General features: G+C 44.6%; 1 protein-coding gene across 3 annotated transcripts in view; it reads right to left on the bottom strand.

The window, feature by feature from the left end:
- Window positions 1–21,885, bottom strand: part of IGF2BP3 (insulin like growth factor 2 mRNA binding protein 3) — a 107,829-nt gene that overhangs the window by 69,198 nt on the left and 16,746 nt on the right. For all 3 annotated transcript variants that reach the window (XM_082754789.1, XM_082754788.1, XM_082754790.1), the window contains exon 4: window positions 15,134–15,182. In XM_082754789.1, coding sequence (XP_082610915.1) covers window positions 15,134–15,182 — 49 coding nt within the window. The remainder of the gene's footprint in view (window positions 1–15,133; window positions 15,183–21,885) is intronic.

The following is a 21,885-nucleotide window of genomic DNA, read 5'->3' on the forward strand; positions in this document are numbered from 1 at the left end:
CCACTGATAGCAGCAAGAGCCCCAGGAGCGCACCATCTGCTACAAACCTCAGGGTGCTCCCTAACATCCAGAGGATTCAGCGTAAGGATGCTGCCACAACACTGCAGTGTCTAGAAGACGGACAAGAAAGTAGTTTCCACGACCAACAAGGTGCAGTGGAAGCAATACAGCAATTAAAAAGCATACTTATGTGCAAAGGAGGACAGGACCTTGGCTCACAGGCTGGAAAGAGTTTTATTTTGGGGCAGTAAGCCTTCAAGTATGACATCTCACCCAGCAGTTCCAGTGGAAATTTGAAAGCCTAGAAGCCATAGGTCAAATTGCCTGTTGGAAAACAAACTTAGGCACTCAACAGGACCACGTGTGTCACCTGCACTTGCTTTTCTGCTAGCATCAACATCGGAAAGGTCAGAGAACAGGTAGGTAAGCTAATGCAGGTTTGTTATTTGGCTGGCACTTTGTTCATCTCAAAGAGAAAGTGAACTGGTAAATAGCAAATACTTTACAAGGAACAGGGCAGGGGCTTGGGATGAGGGAATAATTCATAGACAATCGTTTCAGATAACATTATGGAAACATATTAGTAGGCTTAAAGACAAACACGGGTGGGTTTTGGTTTGCCTTTTTTTTTTTTAAAGTATTATTCTTTACAGACAAATTTCAGAATTTGTCTCATGATAAAGGTTTCTTTTGCTGATTTATAGAAATCCCCCTGAACTGCTCAGCTGGCAAACTAACAGCCTGGGAATGCCTATTTAAAAGCTTTTTTTAGAAAAAAAAAAAAATTAAATAAATGTGCATGAGATGTTGGAACTCATCTGGAGACTTGAATTTTCAATCTTTTTATAATCTATGGTTTTCTTTTGCCAAGCTTAAGATGTCAAAAACAAAAAGCAGAACTAATATAGTATCTATAATTAACTTGTTAGATACAATTTAAATTTGATGGTATCACTGTCCTGAAACCCATTATTAAAATTATCCTTCACTTGATTATGAAGTTACTACCGCCTGAATGAGAAGAAAATCCTGATGAAGTAACTTGGTACCTTTATCTGCTCCACTTAGATTACAACAGATTTTCCAAAAGTCAGAAATATTTCCTTTTCTGCACTTCCACAAACATCCCTTGTGCAGCTAACATACATTTTTGACCAGCAGGAACAGCAAACAACGCCAACGTGTGACAGAGTTGGTAGGTTTTGGGGTTGGTTGGGTTTTTGTTTGTTTCAGAAGGGTTTTCCCCATGCACACACAGTTCTCTGGCAGAAGAGTCGGGGTGCCCACTCCTACGTTTTATGCACTGGCTGCATCATTAGTGATTGAAAAATTCCCACTGCAACTCAGGCAAGTTTTAATATTACTTGCAAAAAAGGAAGTTCCCTCTGTCCCACACCCAGCCACCTGAAGTTGGTTAGCTATGAGAAGGCTGGAGATAACATTTTCTACCACATACACACTAGAAAGTAATTCTAGTGATGGTGCAGCAGCTGTTGATCACTTCTGGTTGCATTTACTGCCACCAAAATGGGAAATTCAAAGAGCAAAAGCGTCAGATGGCACTGCAGCTACAAGATTTGTCACTCCAACAGTGACTGTGTCTGGTCTACAAGTCACTCGCTGCCCAAACAATTTATTTTATGACCACATCTGCACAGAAAGCTGTCTAGCTTTACTTCTCCCACCATTTCACACAACCCGCACCACCCACTTCTCTAGCAGGAGGCACATTCTGCTTTAAGTCAGCAGCTCTGTGCCTGTTCATTTATACGTTTGACCCAGTGGCATTCATGTCTATTATTGTCTATTCATGTTTGCTGCAACAAAAATGAAAAAAGAAATAGCATTGTACCTTCTTTGTCAAGCAGAAGTCAGATATCCAACAAGGAGCTACACAAAACAGGGCAATTCTTTTACATCCCATAAAACTCCGAAGCAAATACTACGTGGAAGGATGGGGAACAATGCACCACGGGCAGTGCCTCCCAGAGATACTGGAGACGGCAGCTCCAACATCCCTTGCACGTTACAGACTCAATGACCACATGCTTGGCTCACCTCTGGGAAGCTGCATTAATGCTCTAATCATCTGAATGGCAGGGAAATTAGTGCAGGTTTGACAATGGGAACGTGAACAATCAAACTGAGGGGTGGCCATTAGGCAGGTTGGGTTTGTCAAGGTAACGGGAACTGCTGACATGCAGGTACACAAATTCGGTTATACCTGATCTCAGAAAATCAGGAATTCCTACTGTGAGAAGGAAATCGGCTGTTCCTGCCTTGGCTTTTGCAACAGACAGCAGCTTTACACCGTGATTGAGAAGAGAATTGCCTGCTGACACTGAACACCAAAGCACAAAGGGCAAGCATGTCAGTGCCTCACAACTAGGGGAAGCTGTAAGACCACAGTTGTCATATTCTATGTAATGCTTTGTTTTAGTACCCTCATCTATTTTGTAAATAAAACCACACCCCCACATGGAAGCGTGGTAACATATTCCATTAGTCAGGTAAGGGCACCACTTTGAAAGATCTGTTTCACAAAAACTAAAATTATTTTCACAACAGTCACCAGAATATGCATTTCTTCAAAGCACAAAGGCATCGCTTGACATCAGCATAGACGAAGAATTAAATCACGTAGAACAGCAGTGGAAGCCATGGACACTTCTCTAACATTGAGTAGCACCACCAGGCTTTTGTCTCAGCTCCTGAGCTGACAAAACGCGAAAATCTTTCCCAACAAATTTTGTAGTCAGTATGTAATAAGCATCCTTTCTTTGCAAGCTCACATGAACAGCTCCTGTAGATTTCCACACATTTGGATAGGGGAAGAATGACTAGAATACAACATGCCAAAGAGAAGAACGATGTGCAAAGGTAGGTTGTGACTGTCTCCCATTCCAACAGCCTGCTGAATCTGTACAGACACTAGCACACGTGAACATCAACAACAGATGCACAACTAAGACCACATCCTAAAAGGTCAGTGACTGCTCTATGCAGACAGATGAAGATCACACACATATATATATACACACACAATATACACTTACTACACACCCAATGCAACAAAGGACTAGGGAACACCAACCTAGAGGCCACTGGCACATTATAAGCCTCCACTTCAGAGTACATAGTTGAGGTTGGCCTCCTGGTTGCTGCTCACACTGAGTAACTGTGAGTTCAGTGCGAGTGAATAAGCGAAAGTGTTGCATGAATAGCTATCTACTATTCACATAACAGCCTGATTCTATTAACTAAAAGCAACCAAGAAAAACCCAACACCCAATAAAAGGTGTCCCAAGAAATGTTGATTTGGATCCATTTCTTACACATGCGCTCAGTCCCTTATTAGGAGAAAAGGGAACTTTAGAACAAGAAGGCTGTTTACAAGGATAGTTTTAATATACCTTCCTTCCCCTCAAGTTAATGGCGAGCTATAGTTTTCATAGTGTTTTCCTGTTTGCATTATATTCTAAAAATTCTGCTCATTTGCTCCACAAAAACGCATGTGCTTGGAAGTGGTTTTGATGGCTTTTAGTCACAACCCCCTCTTTGATTGCCACGACTTCCAAAGCAGCTGAAAATAAGGGAGCTATTTCAAGTTACATTCCCTTCCTTCCCTGCCCACATGCACTTGGCTACCAGTTTGAGACACAGGATCAGAGGGAGCTTCAGGCTTCAAAATAACAAGAAATCTTAAAAAAGGAAACACATTAACACAACTTGATCTCCCTTCCCCCTGCTCAGCAAGCTTTGCCTCAGTTGACATCCAGCTAGGTCTTAAAGACCTCCAAGCTGTTCTTCACATCCTCAACCCAGCAGCAAGTGCCTGGCCCACCAGGGCATCCAGACTCTTGTCCCGATCACCAGCTGCTGTACGAGATGGCATTATGCAGCTGCAGGGCAGATTGTGTCAGCATTTCTCACCTTTCCATAAGCCCGAAGCACTTTCCCCTGCTTAGTACAGCAGCCTCATTGCTTGCCTCAATCATGACCATCTCCCTCTTTCTGCAGGAGGCTCTGCAGCTGAGCTTGTGTTGTTTTTTCCCCCTGCACATGACCAAGGAATAACCCAAGACATTCAGTGCTACTAGATGAAAGCACGTAGGAGCTGTAAGAGACATGGATGGGGCTCAGTCTTAGATGTCCAGTTAGAGACTGCAGCTAAAAGTCACTGAGGAGGGAGCAGAAAGGGGACACAGAGGCAATGAAGCAGTAGGCTTGCAAAGCTGGCAGCAGCCAGACAGCTTCTGCAAGAGTGCCAGCAGACTTGATCTCCAGCGAAATAGCCCAAGAGCCACTTTCCACCTCTCCAATCAAGAAAAGAAAACCCTATGCCCCTAGGTGCATGTGTGAGGAGCGATGTGCTTGCTACGATTACGTACGCAATGCAGAGGGCTGAAACGGGCCGGCCCCTTGGAAATAAGCACGTTTTGTTTCCCTCCCTCTACACAAGAGCAAGTTGCATAAAGTTAGGTCAACATGTGGTACACATATGATTCGAATGTAACATTTCCTGGCAACCAGCAGCAAGCCCAGAAGAGGATCTGCACTACTGATAGTGTAGATTTTTCCCATGACTGTCATAAAAAGAAAATTAAGCCTGTTGATCTCTTGAGACAAAAGCAGCAATCCCCATTCCACTGATTAGCTTTCCACCAGCTCCACTGCAAGGTTTTTTTTTCCTTTTTAAGGAGCAAAACCCAAGGCATACACAGTAGTCTCTGAAAGCTAATACCTTCATAGAGCGAAATAACTTTAAATGAATGACAAAACTGGCTGCAGATTCAGTCCCTCAACTCAAAATAGAATTTCCAATGATGGGATGATGATAATCAAAAGATAGGGACCAGCTTCAATGCTAAGACAACTACACAGGCTACCACTCTTCACAGCCTGGAAAAGAGATGGTTGAGAAATAAAGGTCCTTAAAATAATAAGTACAGAGGGAGAAAAAGTCATTCATCTACTACTATGCACTCTTCCTTCCAATACAGCAACACTTCCAGCAGAAGCTCAAAGCAAGAAGAGGAGATGGTTCTCCCTGCAACATGCCCTTAAACCATGCAACTCTTCACTGCAGTATACTGTGGATGCTGAATATTTGCATTAGTTCAAGAACACATTCACAGGAGCTCTAGATGAATTTTGCAACCCCAAATGCACTATTTCTGGCTTGGTAAGTCCCAGGGCTGCAAAACACCAAAAGCCGGAAGAACGTAAAGGATCACCACCACATCCTTGCCTTTATTCCTGTCCTCCTCCCAAGGCAAAACAAATTGGATACAGGACTACACATATACTTTTTTTTTCCTATCTAAACCAGTGTTACTCTTTTTATGTTCTTTATGCACAAACTCTAAGTGGATTTAAAAAAAATAATCATTGAGGACACTTGAACATTTTTCTATTTCTTTGTCTACCATCAACAAGAGCTCATAACACTTCTATTATTGCCTGAAGAACAAGTCGTTTGTGGGAGTCCTTCAATTCCTCTCAAATTATACAACCGGCAATTCTTAAGAGATGATCCCTGCTACTTACGACTTCCATCAAAGCAGGTACCTGAAATTACTTGAAACTTCTCCAAAAGCAGGACAATAGTTTCGTAATCATGTTAATTTTACAAACTCAAAGGGCATCTTTGTTTATAAGAGCACGTAGCTCTCTCAGCAGCTGTATATGCACATCCAAAACAAAAAAATACCAACATCAAATTCCACTGAGAATTTTGGGGCTGCACTCCCAACACCCTACCAGCACTTCTTCAGAAAATCCAGTGCTGCTAGGAGCTACTGGTTCCTCATTGCACATTTAAACTGAAGGGAGCAAGATTTAACATCGCAGACAGCACAAATAATTAATTAGGAGAGACTACACTTACATGCCAAAGACACGGAAAAGCTGTGTCAATAGCTTTGATAGAGATGAGAACACATCTTGAAAAGGTGTATTCTTCACAAGGTCAGGAAACATACTTTGGGACTTGCCTTACAGCTTTCTAAACTGAAGATGTGCTTAAAATGGAAATGGCTTTCAAAAGCTGCAATTTTTACCAAGCGATGCCTTGGCAGTTCACTTTTTATGCTGCTAGAGTCCCAATTTCACAGAGCTACATGGGAAAGTAAGAAAGCAGTGGTGTGCAGGGGCTGCGTATTTCACTTCTGGACTTACTTCAGGGCAGTTTGTTGAACAACAGGTTAAGTTATCCTTAGGCTTAAGGAAATTTAGCCAACCATGACATGTTACTTTAGCTGTATCTGCAGAGATTTGGTTCTATTCACAGACATTTCCCTCTCATGCACACAGGTGACAGGCTTGCGGATTTCCAGGCCCAACCTCACCTCCAGCAGTAGCACTATAGCTGGTAACTGGTGGGACAGTCGGGCCCAGGGGACAGTACTCTGCCTGGAGGCCAACACCAAGTGGTTTGTCACTGAACTTGCCCTTAACTCTTTTATTAGTTGACCCGGAGGTGGTGTTATAGCACGTCCTCCTCAGGCTCGGGGAGGGGATGGAGTTGAGGGGAAGAGGCAACATGCTGGAAGACCAGGCTGCCACCCAGGGGGCCCATACAGGCTGGAGAAATGGGACAGCAGGGGTCTGGTGGGATTTAACAAGGACAAATATAAAGCCCTGCACGGGGAAAGGAACCCCTGGGCATTGGACTGCCTGGCTGGAGAGCAGATCTGCTGGAAAGAGCACATGGGGTTTTGATGGACAGTGAGCTGAACATGAGCCCATTGCATCAAATATCAACAGCAACCTGGGCTGTATCAACAGGGTATGGGCAGTGGGTGGAGGGAAGTAAATGAATGCTGAATAACGAGGGATGACAACACAGGAGTAGGGCATCCAGTTTTCAGACCTTTAGTACAGAACGTTGATAACCTGGAGCAAGATCAGTAGAAGGCCTCTAAGATGGCTCAGGGCTGGAGCACTTGGCCAGCGAGGAAGAGAGCTTCTTCAACCCAGAAGAGAGAGGGCTTTGAGGGGGACATCACAGCGGACTGCCCCAGAGAAGACAGAGCCAAGCTCTTCACAGAGATGCAGGATGGGAGGACAAGAATAAAAACAGACAGATTTACACAGGAGAGGTCTTTGCTGGGTGTAAGGAAAACTCCAAGAGGGTCATTGAGCCTTGGAACCGGTTGCTCATAAGGGTTTTGCAGACTCCATTCCTGGAGGTTTCCAAGACTGGATAAAACCCTAAACACAACATAGTTTGAACTCACTACAGGCCTTGCTCTGAGCAGAAAGTTGAACTACAAACCTCCGGGGGTCCCTTCCAACCTGAACGGTTTTGTAATTCCATGAAAGTACACATTGCACATCGCAACACTGGATCAAGAGGTTGCTCAATGATTAAAGTGACTCCTTTAGTGAAAATTACAGCTGAGAGATGCAAGACTTTGGCAACTGAGCCTTTGAACAAACAGCTTCACAGGGACGACCTGATCTAGTGAAAGGTGTCCTTGCCCACGGCAGGAGGGGTGGATCTTCAGGGTCCTTTCCAACGCAAACCATTCTAGGCTTCTATACTTTTTATTTGCAGTTCTAGAAAGGTAAAAGCTGATGGTTGGTTTCACAAGAAATGCTTTGAGCCAAGCAAGCTGTGTGTATTTTTAGGCTTCTCAAGTTTTTGGAATCACTGTTAGTTCCATATACTAAACATAATGAAATAAGCGTCCAAAAAAACCCAATACACAAGTAACCATATTATTCTAGGCTTGGGAACAATGCACTGTTCTAACACTGCCAAGCAATCCTATGGTGACATTGCCAGAATTCTTGCACACTAACAACCATTCTAAGTATTAGAATATTTCTGATCCTTCAACTTGCCAGAAGTTATGCCTTCATGTACCCTAGAAGATCAAAACTGGGCATGAAAACAGATTTTTGCAGAGCAGAGCCCTGACCTCACCAGGAACTTCTTTATTTCTTACACAAGAACTACCAAATTGGAAAAAAAACACTGGTCTTCTAACCCTACAAGTGTAATAAAAGCACAGCAATGCATCTCTAGTAGTGGCAGCTGGAACATTAACTCTAAAATAGGGGCAGATGTTTGACATGAGCATCACTATCAACTATTTCAAAAAAAAAAAATCAGTTTTTTTTTTTTAAAAAAAAAAAAAAACACAAATAAGTTGGGTATTTTGAGCAGAAATCTGGATTCCACTTCTAAAAGGTGAAGACTTTCCCCATACCTTTCCTCTTGATTACAACTCCAAGCAAATTATCAGCACCACCGTAGTGAACACTCGCATGAATAAGTCACTTCAAGTGAGAAATATGCTCATTACGTGCTTACCCAGAGACCTTCGCTCCCACACCCCACATTTTAAACACCTGCAAAAGGTGTTTATTACCTCACATATACCTGTAAATATCACCCCCCGTAATTAAGCCAGGCAATTAAAAGCCACCAGCGTAAGCCTGTGTGTTGACTTAAGTGCTGAGCCGGGTGGTCTGCCTCAGAGGTGGGCACTTCCCTGTATCAGGTTGCCTCACCTGCTGAGGAGCCCCACTAGAGGATAGGAAACATGCACAGCTCAGGCAGAACGGTTAAAGCAAACTGTGGGGCCCTGGTCAGATAGCAGAAATCTGGGAAGAGATTTTTCTCTTCTCCTTTTGGCAGGAGAGCAGGAATGCCCCTGCGTTGCAAAGGTCCAGAGGCAGGACCAGGAGGCAGCCAGGGGCTGTGCATCACACCCCAGGGGCTACTGGTGGAGGGCACAGACCTGCCCAGCTGCAGGCTCTCACCCCAGGAGGGAGCAGAGCTGTTGAACCTTCAACCATTACTACAAACAACATGGACAACCTGCCTTAAAGTCCCATCAATCTTGGGGAGGGAGCTTCCCCCTCCTCCCCTCCCAAATACAAGAATAGGCACCACTGGTCCCATCCCCTTCTGCCCATGTTCTCGACCCTGCAGTTAGGGCTACAGCAAACCCTGACTAAATTGACTTCCTCGATGCAGAGTCCCAAAGGGTGGTGATTACACCACTGCTAAGAAACGCAAGATCCGTCACTTGGATGAAGCTTTTTGCAATGTAGTTGAACCATCCAAAGCACAGAGGTGACAGGCAATGGAGTTCAGTGTCTCCAGGTTAAACACCAACACCACAACAGCAGGTGAGAAGTTGACCTTGTAATCAGATAATACTCATTACCAGTCTGCTGTGCAACTAGAAAGCTCTGTTTCATTTCCACATCCAGTGTTGTATCAGGTGTACATGTATTAAACCTGAAGACAACGTAAGGCTGAAATGGAGTCCAAACATAACAGAGGACAAAGCAAGAACTCAAAGTGATCCTAAAGTACAGAAGCTACTCTGGAGAAGCTCCACAGGACATCTCCTGAAGACTGTCACAAGAACAAGAGATTGCCTAGAGACAGGAATCCTGAGAAGAGACTGAAAGAGCTTCAACTCTCCTCACCCCTCTCTGCACATTATGGAGCTCCAAGCATGTAAAAGACTGCTGCAGAGAACAGAACAACGCATTCTCCATTCTCCCACAGAGCAGGGCTGATAGCAACAGGCAGGAGACACACAGCTTAGTGCTTGACAGAACATGCTGAGGAGGGAACAGAAAACAAGGATCCCTACCAGAGATTCCTACACCTAGACAGCAGCAGCAGATAAAAGTTATTTGTGCATGCTTAGCATTCTACTAGCAGTTTTATAGCTATGTATTATTTTTATGGCTTGGATGCTTGGAGAAGGCTTGAGGTAAAAGATCATATTTCAGTACATTTTAAACCACTTTACTGTTGGTTCTTCTTGTAGCTCAGCTCATTCCTGCACCTTCCCTTTCCGTCTTGCTTTATGAGAAGTATCTGCTTTGTGTAATTCGTATTTATTCTTAATTACAATTGTTCCATGTTTCTTTTTTCTTAAAACACAGGAACTCCTCACCTATCCCTTTTTCACATCCTTGGTAATCTAGAATAAGCTGCATCATGAGCAGGTACCATTCAGCAAAAAAAAATTTTTACACTATATTTCTATGACAAAATAACAGAACTAAAAAAAAAAAAAAAAAACCACCACACACCAAAAAAGCAAACCAAAAAGCTTGACACAGCTCAGCAGTTTTGATCCAAGTAATATCACAAGCTACTACAGATCACAAGGAGTAGTGATATGCACTGTAAGATTCACCAACTTTTCCTCCTAATCACAATCAGTCTCACTTCTTGTAAAGAAGCTGAATGCTGTCTTACAGTATATGCAAACAGGTTTGTGCCATCTCCACTCTTCTTGCGCTGCCAAGTCTCAATGTAGAATGTGTACTCACGCTGCAACTTCCATCCAGAAATCCTTCCCTGTTACTACTTCTGCAGAGAGAATCGAAAGCAGAGGTCTCAACAGAGCTCAGAGACTGTTTTTTCATTTCCGTGGAAGAGCGAGGAAAAGCAAACCCTGGTTAGTAACAAACTTTTACCTTTGGAGGAGTTAACTCAGACCTCTCTTCCCACACATTCCTATCCCCAAAAGCAACCTGCAAGTCTCACAGCAAAGCCAGAAATACACACAATGTTTTCCTTGCTTCTCCGCTCACTCAACAGGTTCACACTCCACAGGCTGGGCTTTTAGTCTACCTTTTTTTATTACAGAGTTCATCAACACTGTATCTGTTTATCTGCTCCAAACAAACCGATAAGGAAATAAGCCTGCAGAAGATAAGTGAGAACTCTTCAACAGCTACCTTCCCGCTGAGCCAGCAAGTGCTGCTTCTGACACCATCTGTGTTCTGAAAATCTGTTCTCTAGCTCTCGATTCACTAAACATGGGAAAAAAATATTTGGAAAGTAAATTTCTTGAAGCAGCTTCTACACTGAAAAAGCTCATTTTAAAATGCTGTAAAGAGTTCACGTAATGGTTCCTTCTCGGGAAAAGAACCCTACTTCGATTCCCATCATGTTGAATCCATCGGGAACAAAGTCTGGATACTTCAGTTTTAAGTCTCCACACTTAGACCTGTTTCTGGAAGGCTTATCATTGTCCTAATGATAAATACACCTCCAGCACTGAACGCTCACAAGCTAAGATAGAAATTGTGGTTATGAATTAAGAGACAAAACAGTACGTTATTGTGCAAGAGAACACAGCTCAGGAAAGGGTAACACAGCTTTTAAGTTTTCTGCAGAGACTATAAGGCCAGGGTGCATGTTTCCAATGAGAGAGACAAGATGGTTATGTGTGGAGAACAGGAAGAGACATTATGGCAATGTCTCCTCTTGCCTCAATTCTTCGCATCCAATCTGGACTTTGTATTTGATAAGTAAGGAGAGAGAAGGGGAAAAATTATACCCACCCACTGTCACTAAAAGATGTGCACTAATTGTGGTTTTACTCCTCCAAACAATCTCAAGAAGTGAAACTTTGCTTTATTTAAAAAATAAAATCTGTTAATGCACATGTCCTTCAGATTACTCGACTGGTAAAGCAACTTCTCTGTACACTTTATGTGTAAGCAGAATAAAAGGAAGATGCATTCCAGCAAAGATCAGGGTTTTATGGAACACAGGTGTTTTCCTAGAGTCCTCAAACCCAGGAAGGCCAGCGAGGGAAGGAGAAAACGTAAGTGACCTCCTGGATGAATAGAGAACATGCTCACAAATAAGCCCCTAGCAGTCCAGACTCCAGCCTCAGTCCAGAGCAAGCACTTATATTTACTTAATTTACACATATGCTGCCTTCCCTCCACCTCCAGTCTCTCCTGGCTGGGCAAAGAGTACAAAAATATCCAATCCCCAGGTACAGAAACTTGCAGGACCTTGCCAAAAATCCTCTTTTGAAGTTCAAATTAATTACCAGGCAAGTTTTATACAAATTTAACCTTAAATGCCTTGAAGTGCATCACAATATTATCTTTTATAGCTGCACTTTAAGAACAAGCTCTTCAGGGTAAAACGTTGTGGTCTTGTTTAAGTGTAGCAACTCATCAGATTACAGCAGGTCATTATCTGCCTTTCTTCTGCCACTTCACCCTGAACATGGTCTAAAAGGGTTATCTTACCTCTTTTACTTACACCACAATGGTCTGATAAGTACACAGTGAACCTAACGTTACACAGAAGTGAACACAAATCCACTTGCTGTGCCTGGCTGAAAAAGTATTTTATTCAGGACTTGTTCAACCTATGCATCGGAGAAAACTAGCTAGCATGTTTTTCCTCCAAAAAGGCAACCAGAAAAATGCATCGTTAATCTAGGAATTTGTGCACCTGGTTTATGAAAAGTCTTACTAATAAATGCTTGGTACTCCCTGGCCATTTACACCCACTGTTTTCTCCTTGGAATAATTTCATGGGTCAAATAAAGCGTTGCACGAGACTTCAGGATAACCACTCTCTTCCAAAGGGAAGACAAGCTTTCTTTAACACTAAAGTTCAGTATTTTCTCCCTCTCTTGCAACACCAGCACCTTCAACCACTACTCCAAAGTGCAGGTAAGAACCTGCCTTCTCTGAACCCAAGGAGCTGCATTTAAGAACAGTAGGGGTGTCCTCCTTATCATCAGTAGTTTTGTGGAAGATTTTATTATTTTTTTGTTTAAGTCAAGTATCCCTCTGTTGTGTGCTCACAGAGCCTCGCTGGTTCCAGTCCTACAAGGTCCAGGACTCACAGATAGCACTGCATGACACGCAGGCAGCAAGCAGAGCCAGGAGGCACTGAAATGAAGGCACACACCATGACTGCTGGGACCACAGCTGTGGGTTTTCCATGTTTGTCTTCTATAAAGAGCAAAACAAGACATAATTCAGTAGAGCTTAAGCCAATGCTTCTGCACAAATGACAAGGTAATCTTCACAACAATGATTACACTAGGACAAATTCTTCCAAGAACATTAATCTTTCTTCAGTCCACTTCATATATCCCTATGTCACCATAAAAAGAAAGGTGTTGCAGGGTAATGAGAGTGTTTTGTATTTCACCCTTAAACATACAGGAGGGCTGACAGACCAAACTAACCCAGAGACCTCTCTCATCAGTTGTTTCTAGCTTGGCTTTGAGGAGTTCACACCCATTAGAAGAAGTCAGTCTTGATTCGAGCAATTAACGAAGGAGTGATGAAGCAAGCAGATTGGCACAGAGGGACTATAAGAAACAATTTAAGTGAAATTGCTCCAGCTGCCACACACACACCCCACCCTCTCAGAAAACATTAGGCAAGAACGTTACTCCAATGTAAGCCCCTTTCTGTGGGTACAAACTTACACTCCCCACCAAGTAACTGGCTGCAAGAAAGACTTGCTTGTAGGAGGAACCATCCAAAGCTTCCTTGCAGCACTCAAGAGAAGTTTTGGCAAGGTCCTTCAGCACCAAAAGGTACCAGAACTCAAGGAAAGCTAGACATAAGACAATCCTCTGATGAACTTAATCACCAGTTGCCATTTTTTGTCAGTAGCACTTCTTAGAGAACCTGTAAACTTACCTGCTCAGTGCAGAAACAACAGACCTCCAGTACTTACAAAGCAAAACTTCAGGAAGTTTGTGGACAACCTGTACTTGGCAAGCAGCCCTGATGTAGTTAAGAAATGCAAAAGCACTGTCCAGCTTATCCTGGGGCCTGATCCCTCTAAATCCTGCCCCCAGACACAGGCCCAGGTCTGCACAAACAACTTCAGGACACCCAGGCACAGTCAGGGTGGTGTGAGAATGGATAATCTGAACTCTTGCTTTGTAACTTTAGCAAGTTACAGTGTTTTGAATAGGTGGAGCAGAGGGACCATTCCTGTGGTGGAACCAGAGGTCACCACAAAAACTGTAGCAATAGATAAGGAAAGGGAAAATTTATAATCAGGAAGCAGAGAGAAAACAGGGCAGAACCCTGTAACATACTAGCACTAGTAGCTACATGCATGTAAGAAGGGCCCCACAGGTGAACACGTTTTGATGTTCTTTGCCCTGTGCTTACATCATTTATTCCCCTTTTTCTGAACCGTATGCCCCTGCTCTGATACTCACTCCTACCCCAAGCCCTCAGAGGCTACTTGAGGTTTATATCAAAAATAAACTAATCCTCAAACCAGTCACCCTCAACCATTTCTATTACTCCTCTTCCCAAGGAGTTAATAGCTGGTGCCAAGGGCACGACAAAAAAAGTGGCTATGACTTTCAAATAAAAATGGATCAAATGGATGTGGCTCATCTGAGGGGAGCAAAAGGTTCAGTAAGTGCCGAGAAAGTGCTTGTACTGACAGCACACACCAGAAGGACAGACTTCAGCAGCAAGAGGTGGTGTTTGCTGATACCCTGCTGAAAATGTCTGGTTTAACAGCCTAGGCTGGCCAAGGAATGCCTCCATCTTTCTTCTAAGCTAGGAGACAATCAGATGGTGTAAATGAAGTAGCAGCAGGCAAAGTCAGATGAAGTAGGCAGAAAAGAGAACACTACCAGCACTTCAACCTCAATCCCTCTGCCCACCAAGTTCCCTCAGGTGAAAGGATGGCTTACCACTACTAAGATGTGGAAACAACATTTTAAACATGTACAAGGTATAAAAAACAGCAAAGACAATAATCTGTTCTCACAGTAGCCCACTTACTGTAAAAATTATGCCATTTTGCAGAGCATTAACATCAAGTACACAATATACTGGGGAGAGCCCGTAACTGTAATAATACAAGCAAATAACTTGCCATAATGCCACTCATTAAAGAGGAGCAAAAGATGGGGGGGGGGGGGAGAATCAAAGAAAATACAGATCTGGATTAATTATCTGCTTTTGTAAAGGTTTTGGCCAAGTATTTAAATCTGAGGACTTAAATCTTTAAGTCTTAAGATTGCCGAGCCCGTATACCAGCAAGGTCTGAAATGGACAAGCTTTCAGTCAAAGCGAGTGACTGCATCAGGAAGTCAGCGTTCACCAAAGAATCCATTTCAACATTTTTTATGGTTAACTCGGAGCACAGAAATGAAGGCAGTTATCTGAATTGCTTAGAAGGCTCTATTGTTCCCTCTTCCAAAGGATTTTTCCCCAGAAAAGAATGGGTGGTGTGTGCACAGCAAGTGAAAGGTGGGGGAAGGGGACGAGTCTTGGGGGTGAGGAGAGAAACAGAAGCACCATTTTAAACGCAAACGTCTTAATTTTTAAAGTAATTTCCTACCTCCCACTGCAAGTGAGGCGGGATGTTTCTGATCTGAAGTTTCCGACTCCTGCAAATAAATCAAAAGAACACAGTTTAAAAAAAAAAAAAAAAAAAAGAGAAAACATTACAAGGTAGGCTACACACACCCGTGTCCACATTTAAGCATTTTCTACCAGAAGAAGCAAAACCAAATACACAACAAAAAACAGATCGCCAGGGGGAATGTCAGGTAAAAATCATCACAAGCCCAAAAAGCTGTTACAGGAGCACTTGCTCCATGTTTGACAGCCACTATATTTCAGGGAGTCTCCACTTTTTTGAGGACTATTTCTGTGTCAGCTTTAGGGCCTTCAGTACCCAACTCTCCCCATGAGAACCAAGTAATCCCTTGCATCTACACTGGGTTCTCCTCCACCTACTAGTCCTTTTATTACTTTTTATTTAATTTTAATTCACCCAGAAGATCCTTCAGGACTCCACAGCCTTTAAGGAAGAGATTAGGAGCTTAATAAATACATTTACTCTGATGCTAAGCTCCCCATTAGCCTAACAACAGGCTATATTTTAACACATCTGATACTCTTTGTCTCTGGTTGGGGGGCAAAGGGGGGGAGGGAACAAGCAGCAAATTCATTGTTTTCACCCCAAATTTATATCGGTTTTCACTTATCTAGCAAACAAAATCCCCACTTTGAAGTGCTACTGCAGAGCCTGGCAGCATGCTGGCTGCCTTCACAGCCAAATCCTTTGTCTGCTCCCTTCCCCCAAAGGGAGAGAACAAATAAATGCCGGAGATGCCGCAAACCCCTCGGGACTCGCAGGAATGTGCGGATTAACCGGGCTTCAGCCGGGCCCAGGTACTGCTGCCTGGCTCCTGGAGAAGGGACAGCACAGGGCAACATCGACTCCAGGACCACAAACACGTTTTGGGGCACTAGAAGAGCAGAAAGAGGGGCCTCTCGTTCAGCCACGTTTTCCTTGGTGCTTCAGTTGCTCAGTGCTGACCCCTCCCAGAGGAAACCCCGCACGTTTTAAGGGCCTTCTCCGCCAGAAGTGTGTCAGTCATGCACAGGCCAATGGAGTCTCGTGACGGAGCAAGTTTGAGACGTTCCTGTCTAGCAATGAACCCAAAAGCTTTCATTTTCCCCCTTGGCTCCTTTTAAAATGCACTCCTTCCTTCCTTCCCTTCGCGCCGCCACCCACACTCGCAGCCCTGCAGGGAGCAGTTTTCACATCTCCAAGTGCTCTCCTCCAAAGGCTTCGTCAGGGAGCAGCCCCAGCTCCCTGCTCACAAAGCTGCTTTGCCCAAATTTCCCTTTCTGGGTAGATTTTACCCCAAATGCTCTGGTGCCCACGAGATCCCACAAGAAACATGCTTTCTGCAGGGCAGGCAAGCAGGTCTCGCTGGTGCAGCGCTTGCTGGCTGCTCTCAGCCCCTCTCAGGCAAGAGCTTATTTCAGTACTTGATCACGATCATATAAATAGGCACAAACCCAGATCACACAGCCCCTTTTAAGCTGTCATTTCCCATAAAACAGAGGCAGGAGGTACTCCACGGTGAGGGGAGAAAAGAGTTGCAAAAAAACTTCCTTACACTGGAATATCAGCTGGAGAAACTGGTGTGAAACAGCCACCCTAAATCAGTGATACGCTTCTCTGGCACATCCAAGTAATCTCAGGCAGCAACCTGAAGCTTCAAAGTTTGGTCCGAAGTGGAACACCAAAAAAAAAAAAAAAAAAAAAAAAAGGGTGGGGGAGTGAGGGGACACGGTTCATTCAACCTTACAAACGCTGGGAAAGCATAATGCCGAAAAATCCCAAACCACAGAACTGGCAGTCAAAGTGCTCTTCAGGGTGCCTCGCATGGTGTCACGCCAGCAGCCCCCCCGGACTGCCCATGGCCATTCGGGAGGGCCGCAGCACCATGACACAGGAACGGGACACATCCTACACATGACCCAGCTCCGCACATCCTGCATTTCCCTTGGGAAGGGGAGCCTGGACCTGCCTGCTCAGCACCCAAAAGGATGGACCAGAGGCTTGGGAAGCTGTCTGTCTGCTGAGCTATGAAGAATTTAAACCCAGCTTTTGGGGTTTTCTCGCTTTCCGCACGGCATCGAAGGACAAAAGCTTCTGGTGTGGTTTAAAGCTCTGCCAAGCAGCACTTAGGGCACAGAAATACCTTGGGTATCCCAAGAGGGAGGAGGAGGAGGAGGTAGGGGGAGAAGCAGGGAAGAAACACCACGTTAAACTGCTGGCTCCTCTACCCCGCTCGCAGAGCGTGGAAGGGAAGGGGAAGCGGAGCAGGCACAGCGCTGCCGTGCACCTCGATTCGTGGCAATAGTGAGACACCTATTGTACGACACTGAAAGGCCGCTTTGAAAACACTAGGGTGGCTCCAGGATCCCCTTCCTCTGGCGCTACAGACACCGCAAGCAGACACCTGGCCGCACCGCGAGCGATTTCAGCTCCTTGCCCAGCGCACGGGATCTCAGCCCCGTAGCGGTGGCTGCACGTGACGAGTTTAAAGCGTCCACACTGCTGCTACAGCACCGCTAGCAACGGGGAGGGGGGGGGGACAGAAAGAGCTCTGCGCGGTCACAGGAGTTACAGCAGCGTTAAATAAAAGATCACAGACACCCCTGAGACTTCTCCGCTTTGGTTACTATCGGCTCCCATGAACAAATCCACGTGGTTAAGACTCCGAGCTTTGTGTACATCTAGGTAATCCCTCTCCCCAGGAAGAAGGAGCAGATTAAAGCAGCAGAGGTGTGTCTGCGACCCACGCTGCCCTCCCGGGACCAGCACAAGCACCCTGGGAGCTGAGCTGTGCTCCTCCCTGCATGGGAACCCGAGGGGCATCGGCACCCAGCTTCCTCCAGAAAAAGCCCAAACTGAACGTGAGCATAGAGAGCGAAGAGCAAGGGACAAAGGGAATCACGCTGAATTTATTAGAGAGGCAACTGGCTCCGGGAGGATGGGCTCTGACTCCGGAAAGCACAGGAACAGAACTCCATGGGATAAACAGGGAAAGGAAAGAGAAGCACGGAGGCACCTTCCTGGAAATACCCTTAATCTCCGACAACGTCAGCGATTCCGGGTGCTTCCGATCTTCCTCCTAAACCTGCTCTCTTCAGCTCGGTGCAAGCAAAGCTCCTTTGGCTATCACACCCCAGACAGCACGAGCCCACAGAAGGTGCTTTGTGCTTAATTCTCTCAGTTTTGTTACTTTAGAGCACTACTTGCAGTCACACCAGGCACCCAAGACCTGAAACAGTCGTTTCCAATTTCACAAAGGTATTTTACTACAAGATTTCTGTTTAATAAATGCATCACCTGGAGTTTTAATAAAGCCTTAGCAAAACACTGCCAGCATCTCTCATCTAGGTGGCTCACATGTGTCTGCACCTTCCCCACTTTAAGCAGGTTTCTTATTTCATCCCATCCACCCCATTTAGGCATTGCAAATAGCTGTCAACCAAAAAAAAGTCTTGGCAAATGATGCTTATGCTCTGGAGCTTTCAGAAACCTTCAAGTGCTATCTATAGTTCACAGCATAGGAACAGATATTCCCACTTGTTTCCCTTTTTCAAAGATGCCCCAAATGCCTTTTATTGGAAAAGCAAACAGACTTCCCTGCTTTCTGAGGGGTCCATAATCAACTACTGGGCAAGAACTTACTTTCCAGGTGCTGTGTAGGCACCTGGGTCCAGTCACCTCAAGCCACAGCTGCCAACCGTAAATACACTGACAGACACCGGCTGAGGGTGTCGAGGCACACAGCCCTCAGCCTGGGGGACACGAGCACCTCGAGCACACATGGAACAAGAATTCGTGTGCAGAGACAGAAAAGCTGAAGCAACACGAAACGGGGAAGGTACCAGAAGCCACCTCAGCACTCCCTGGACACAATCTCCTGTATGTAAGCACACACAGCATGCCCATGGTCACCCATCAACACCCATGACCTAAAAAACTTTCCACATACTTGAGAGCGTGCTAAGCACCTCTTAGGGGGAAAAATGGGGGAAATCCCACAGTTTCAGCATTCTTTTACATGCACTCTCCCCTTCTCTCTCTCTGTCCCCTTCAGCCTATACACTTTTTTTCCCTTCAACCTATCAAAATCCTATTAGGCTTTCTTTTACATACTCAGGGTGTAAAAAACACCCCCTCCTCCCCTTCAGGGATAACTTTAAAAAATAGAAGAGGTACATCTATAAAGCAAAAACCAATGAACTATTATATTTTTGCTCAGTCCCTCATTTATTTATTTATTAAGTTTCAGGGGTCCCAAAACTTCCCTTTCTGACAGAAACATGCATAGGTATCAAAGCAGCTGTGTTTCCACATGGTCACTGTGCCCAGGCTCACCACAGACCCGTCTCAGCATCCTTCCCCCTCCCCTCAAAAGCTGCTCCTCTCTTTTCCTCAGTTCCCATTTCTCACCGATAACTCCACATAATACCTGATCTCATTTCAGCAGCACTATGAGCTACCTGCATCATTAATGCCTTCAAATTAAAAAAAAAAAAAAAAAAAAAACACACACAATTCCTTCTGACACACACTGCCGTGGAGTAAGAGTTAAACGTGTCTGAAAACAGATCAAGTGCACATCGACAGCTCCAGTCCATTCAATTGTTTGAACTCAATACCTACGGGATGGAAAGTAAATGGTCTCCTCTCTCTGCTCTGAGGAACATGCAGGGAAGGAGAGCTTCTTCATTTCAGCATTTCATCCCTTCCAGGTGGGCATTGCCAGACCAGCTACCTGGGAAAGCCCTGGCACATTACACCGAGGGTGATCCTGGTGCACGCTGCAGCTGCGATCAGCACCAAGCACCATCAGTCCCCCACACCACAAAGCTAAATCTGGGCAAAAAGTCCCCATCCAAACAGGCACGGAAACAAGGTTGGGGACTCCCATGCCCAAATAGAAAACTGCTGCTAATAAACTGGATTTCTGGGCAAAGGAAAAGGTGTCCCAGTGTTTACTCCGCACACAGCAGAACACAAACAGGCAAGAAAAACCCCAAACTGAAATCCACCCTCCCAGCCACACTTGATTAGTTTCTCCCCCTCAGGTCACTTCAGGCAGCTAATGCTTGATCATCCCAGAATGAATCAATGCTTTTAGTGCCTTACCAGTGCAAAAGGAAAAGCTGGTTTACAGGACAAATTAAAAAAAGTCCCGAACTCATATTGGTGTGGCTGGGGAAAACAAACAGAAGCAGTTTGTTTTAGTCACAATATGGGGGAGAGGTGTGGGGGGTTCTGCTCGTTATATCCTTATAGCAAACGCAGGCAGAGCAGCAGCTGAAGGCACTGAACAGCTTGTCCTGTAAGAGGTGCTGCAGCCTGCGCCTGGCTCCTGGCTTCCCAGCGAAGCTCCGTTGCTTTTGGCAAGCTCGGCAGCCTTTTCAAGTTGTTCGGGTCTGATCGCTGAAAGCACCTACCGTGCTGAGAAGTCCAGCTAAGTAACGCTCCCCAGCCCGATTTTAAACACATATAAAAGTATATGTGGGTATATTATACCTACTGGATGTTACATACATAATCGTGGTATAATGTAAATATACTTCTATAATCTTTTTTTTTTTTTTTTATTCCTAACAAGTAGTGCTGATAAATACAGCAGCAAGGGGTCACAATCCTTGCTTAAGAAGAACATATGCTGAATTTCTGTTAAAAATACTCAGTGAAGTGACAAAGGGAGGTTTGCATATCACTTCTGGTAAGACGTAATTAACATCGAGTGCATCCTACAAGGCACACTGGTGATACCTACTGTATTTTATCAAATTTAGCCATTAGCTTGGGAACCAGAAAGTCCATCTTAACACCTTACCTGTCTAAGGAAGGAAGATGGTTTCAGATACATACTTGTTAACAAACCACCTCTTTGTGCTGTTTTTTTGTTTTTTAAACTTTTGTGTTTTTTTTTTTTTGTTTCATTTGTTTTCTTTGTGTGTTTTTTTTTTTTTGTTTGTTTTGTTTGTTTTTGTTTTTAAAAAAAAAAAAACTTTCTGACCGGGACAGTAGATTATGTTAAGAAGAAGTGTTACTGCTCCATCTCAGACCCAACTCCACAAGCCAAGCAGACAAAGCTCGGCTGAGCCCTGAGCCACAGGCAAACTGCAGCAACGCTTCACTTGGTGTTGCCTCACTGTTTCACCGCACACCTGGATTTAAAAGCACTGTTCCACCACTCAAAATAAACCTTTTTTTTTTAAATAGTATTTGAACTTTTTCCCCTCAAAGCTCATGCAAAACATAATGGTTGGATCCGACCACCCATCCCATCTCATCTTGCGCACACAACCCACTGAAGCAGCAGCTTTGGGAGGCGTGTTATCTAGGCACTCAACACGAAAATCTGCCTCTTGGATTACCTCACAGATTCCTCTGCGCTGATGATCAAATTTCCTCCCAGCATCTGCAAAACATCGCCTTCGCTTACTGCTTGCCACCAGAAGGAGCAACCGGAGCTGCCTGCACGGCTCGGCGCTCGGAAGCCACCAGCCAAATGACCAGACACTGTGCTCAGCTCCCATTTCAGGGTAACTCACCCCAACATGTGGAAGAGGCTGGATATTTGTGAGCAGGAAATACCCCAGGAAGCACAACCAGAAGGTTTAACACCAGCACATCTACGTCACAACATACACAGTAGGTAAATCAACCAGTGCACTTGCACGGATAAACCAGAGATTAAGTAGGCTTTCACCCACCCCACAACCATTTGCTTCATAATTTTGTTTTTATGA

The sequence above is a fragment of the Aythya marila genome (assembly GCF_965140915.1).
Source record: "Aythya marila genome assembly, chromosome: 2".
In the NCBI taxonomy this organism is placed as follows: domain Eukaryota; kingdom Metazoa; phylum Chordata; class Aves; order Anseriformes; family Anatidae; genus Aythya; species Aythya marila.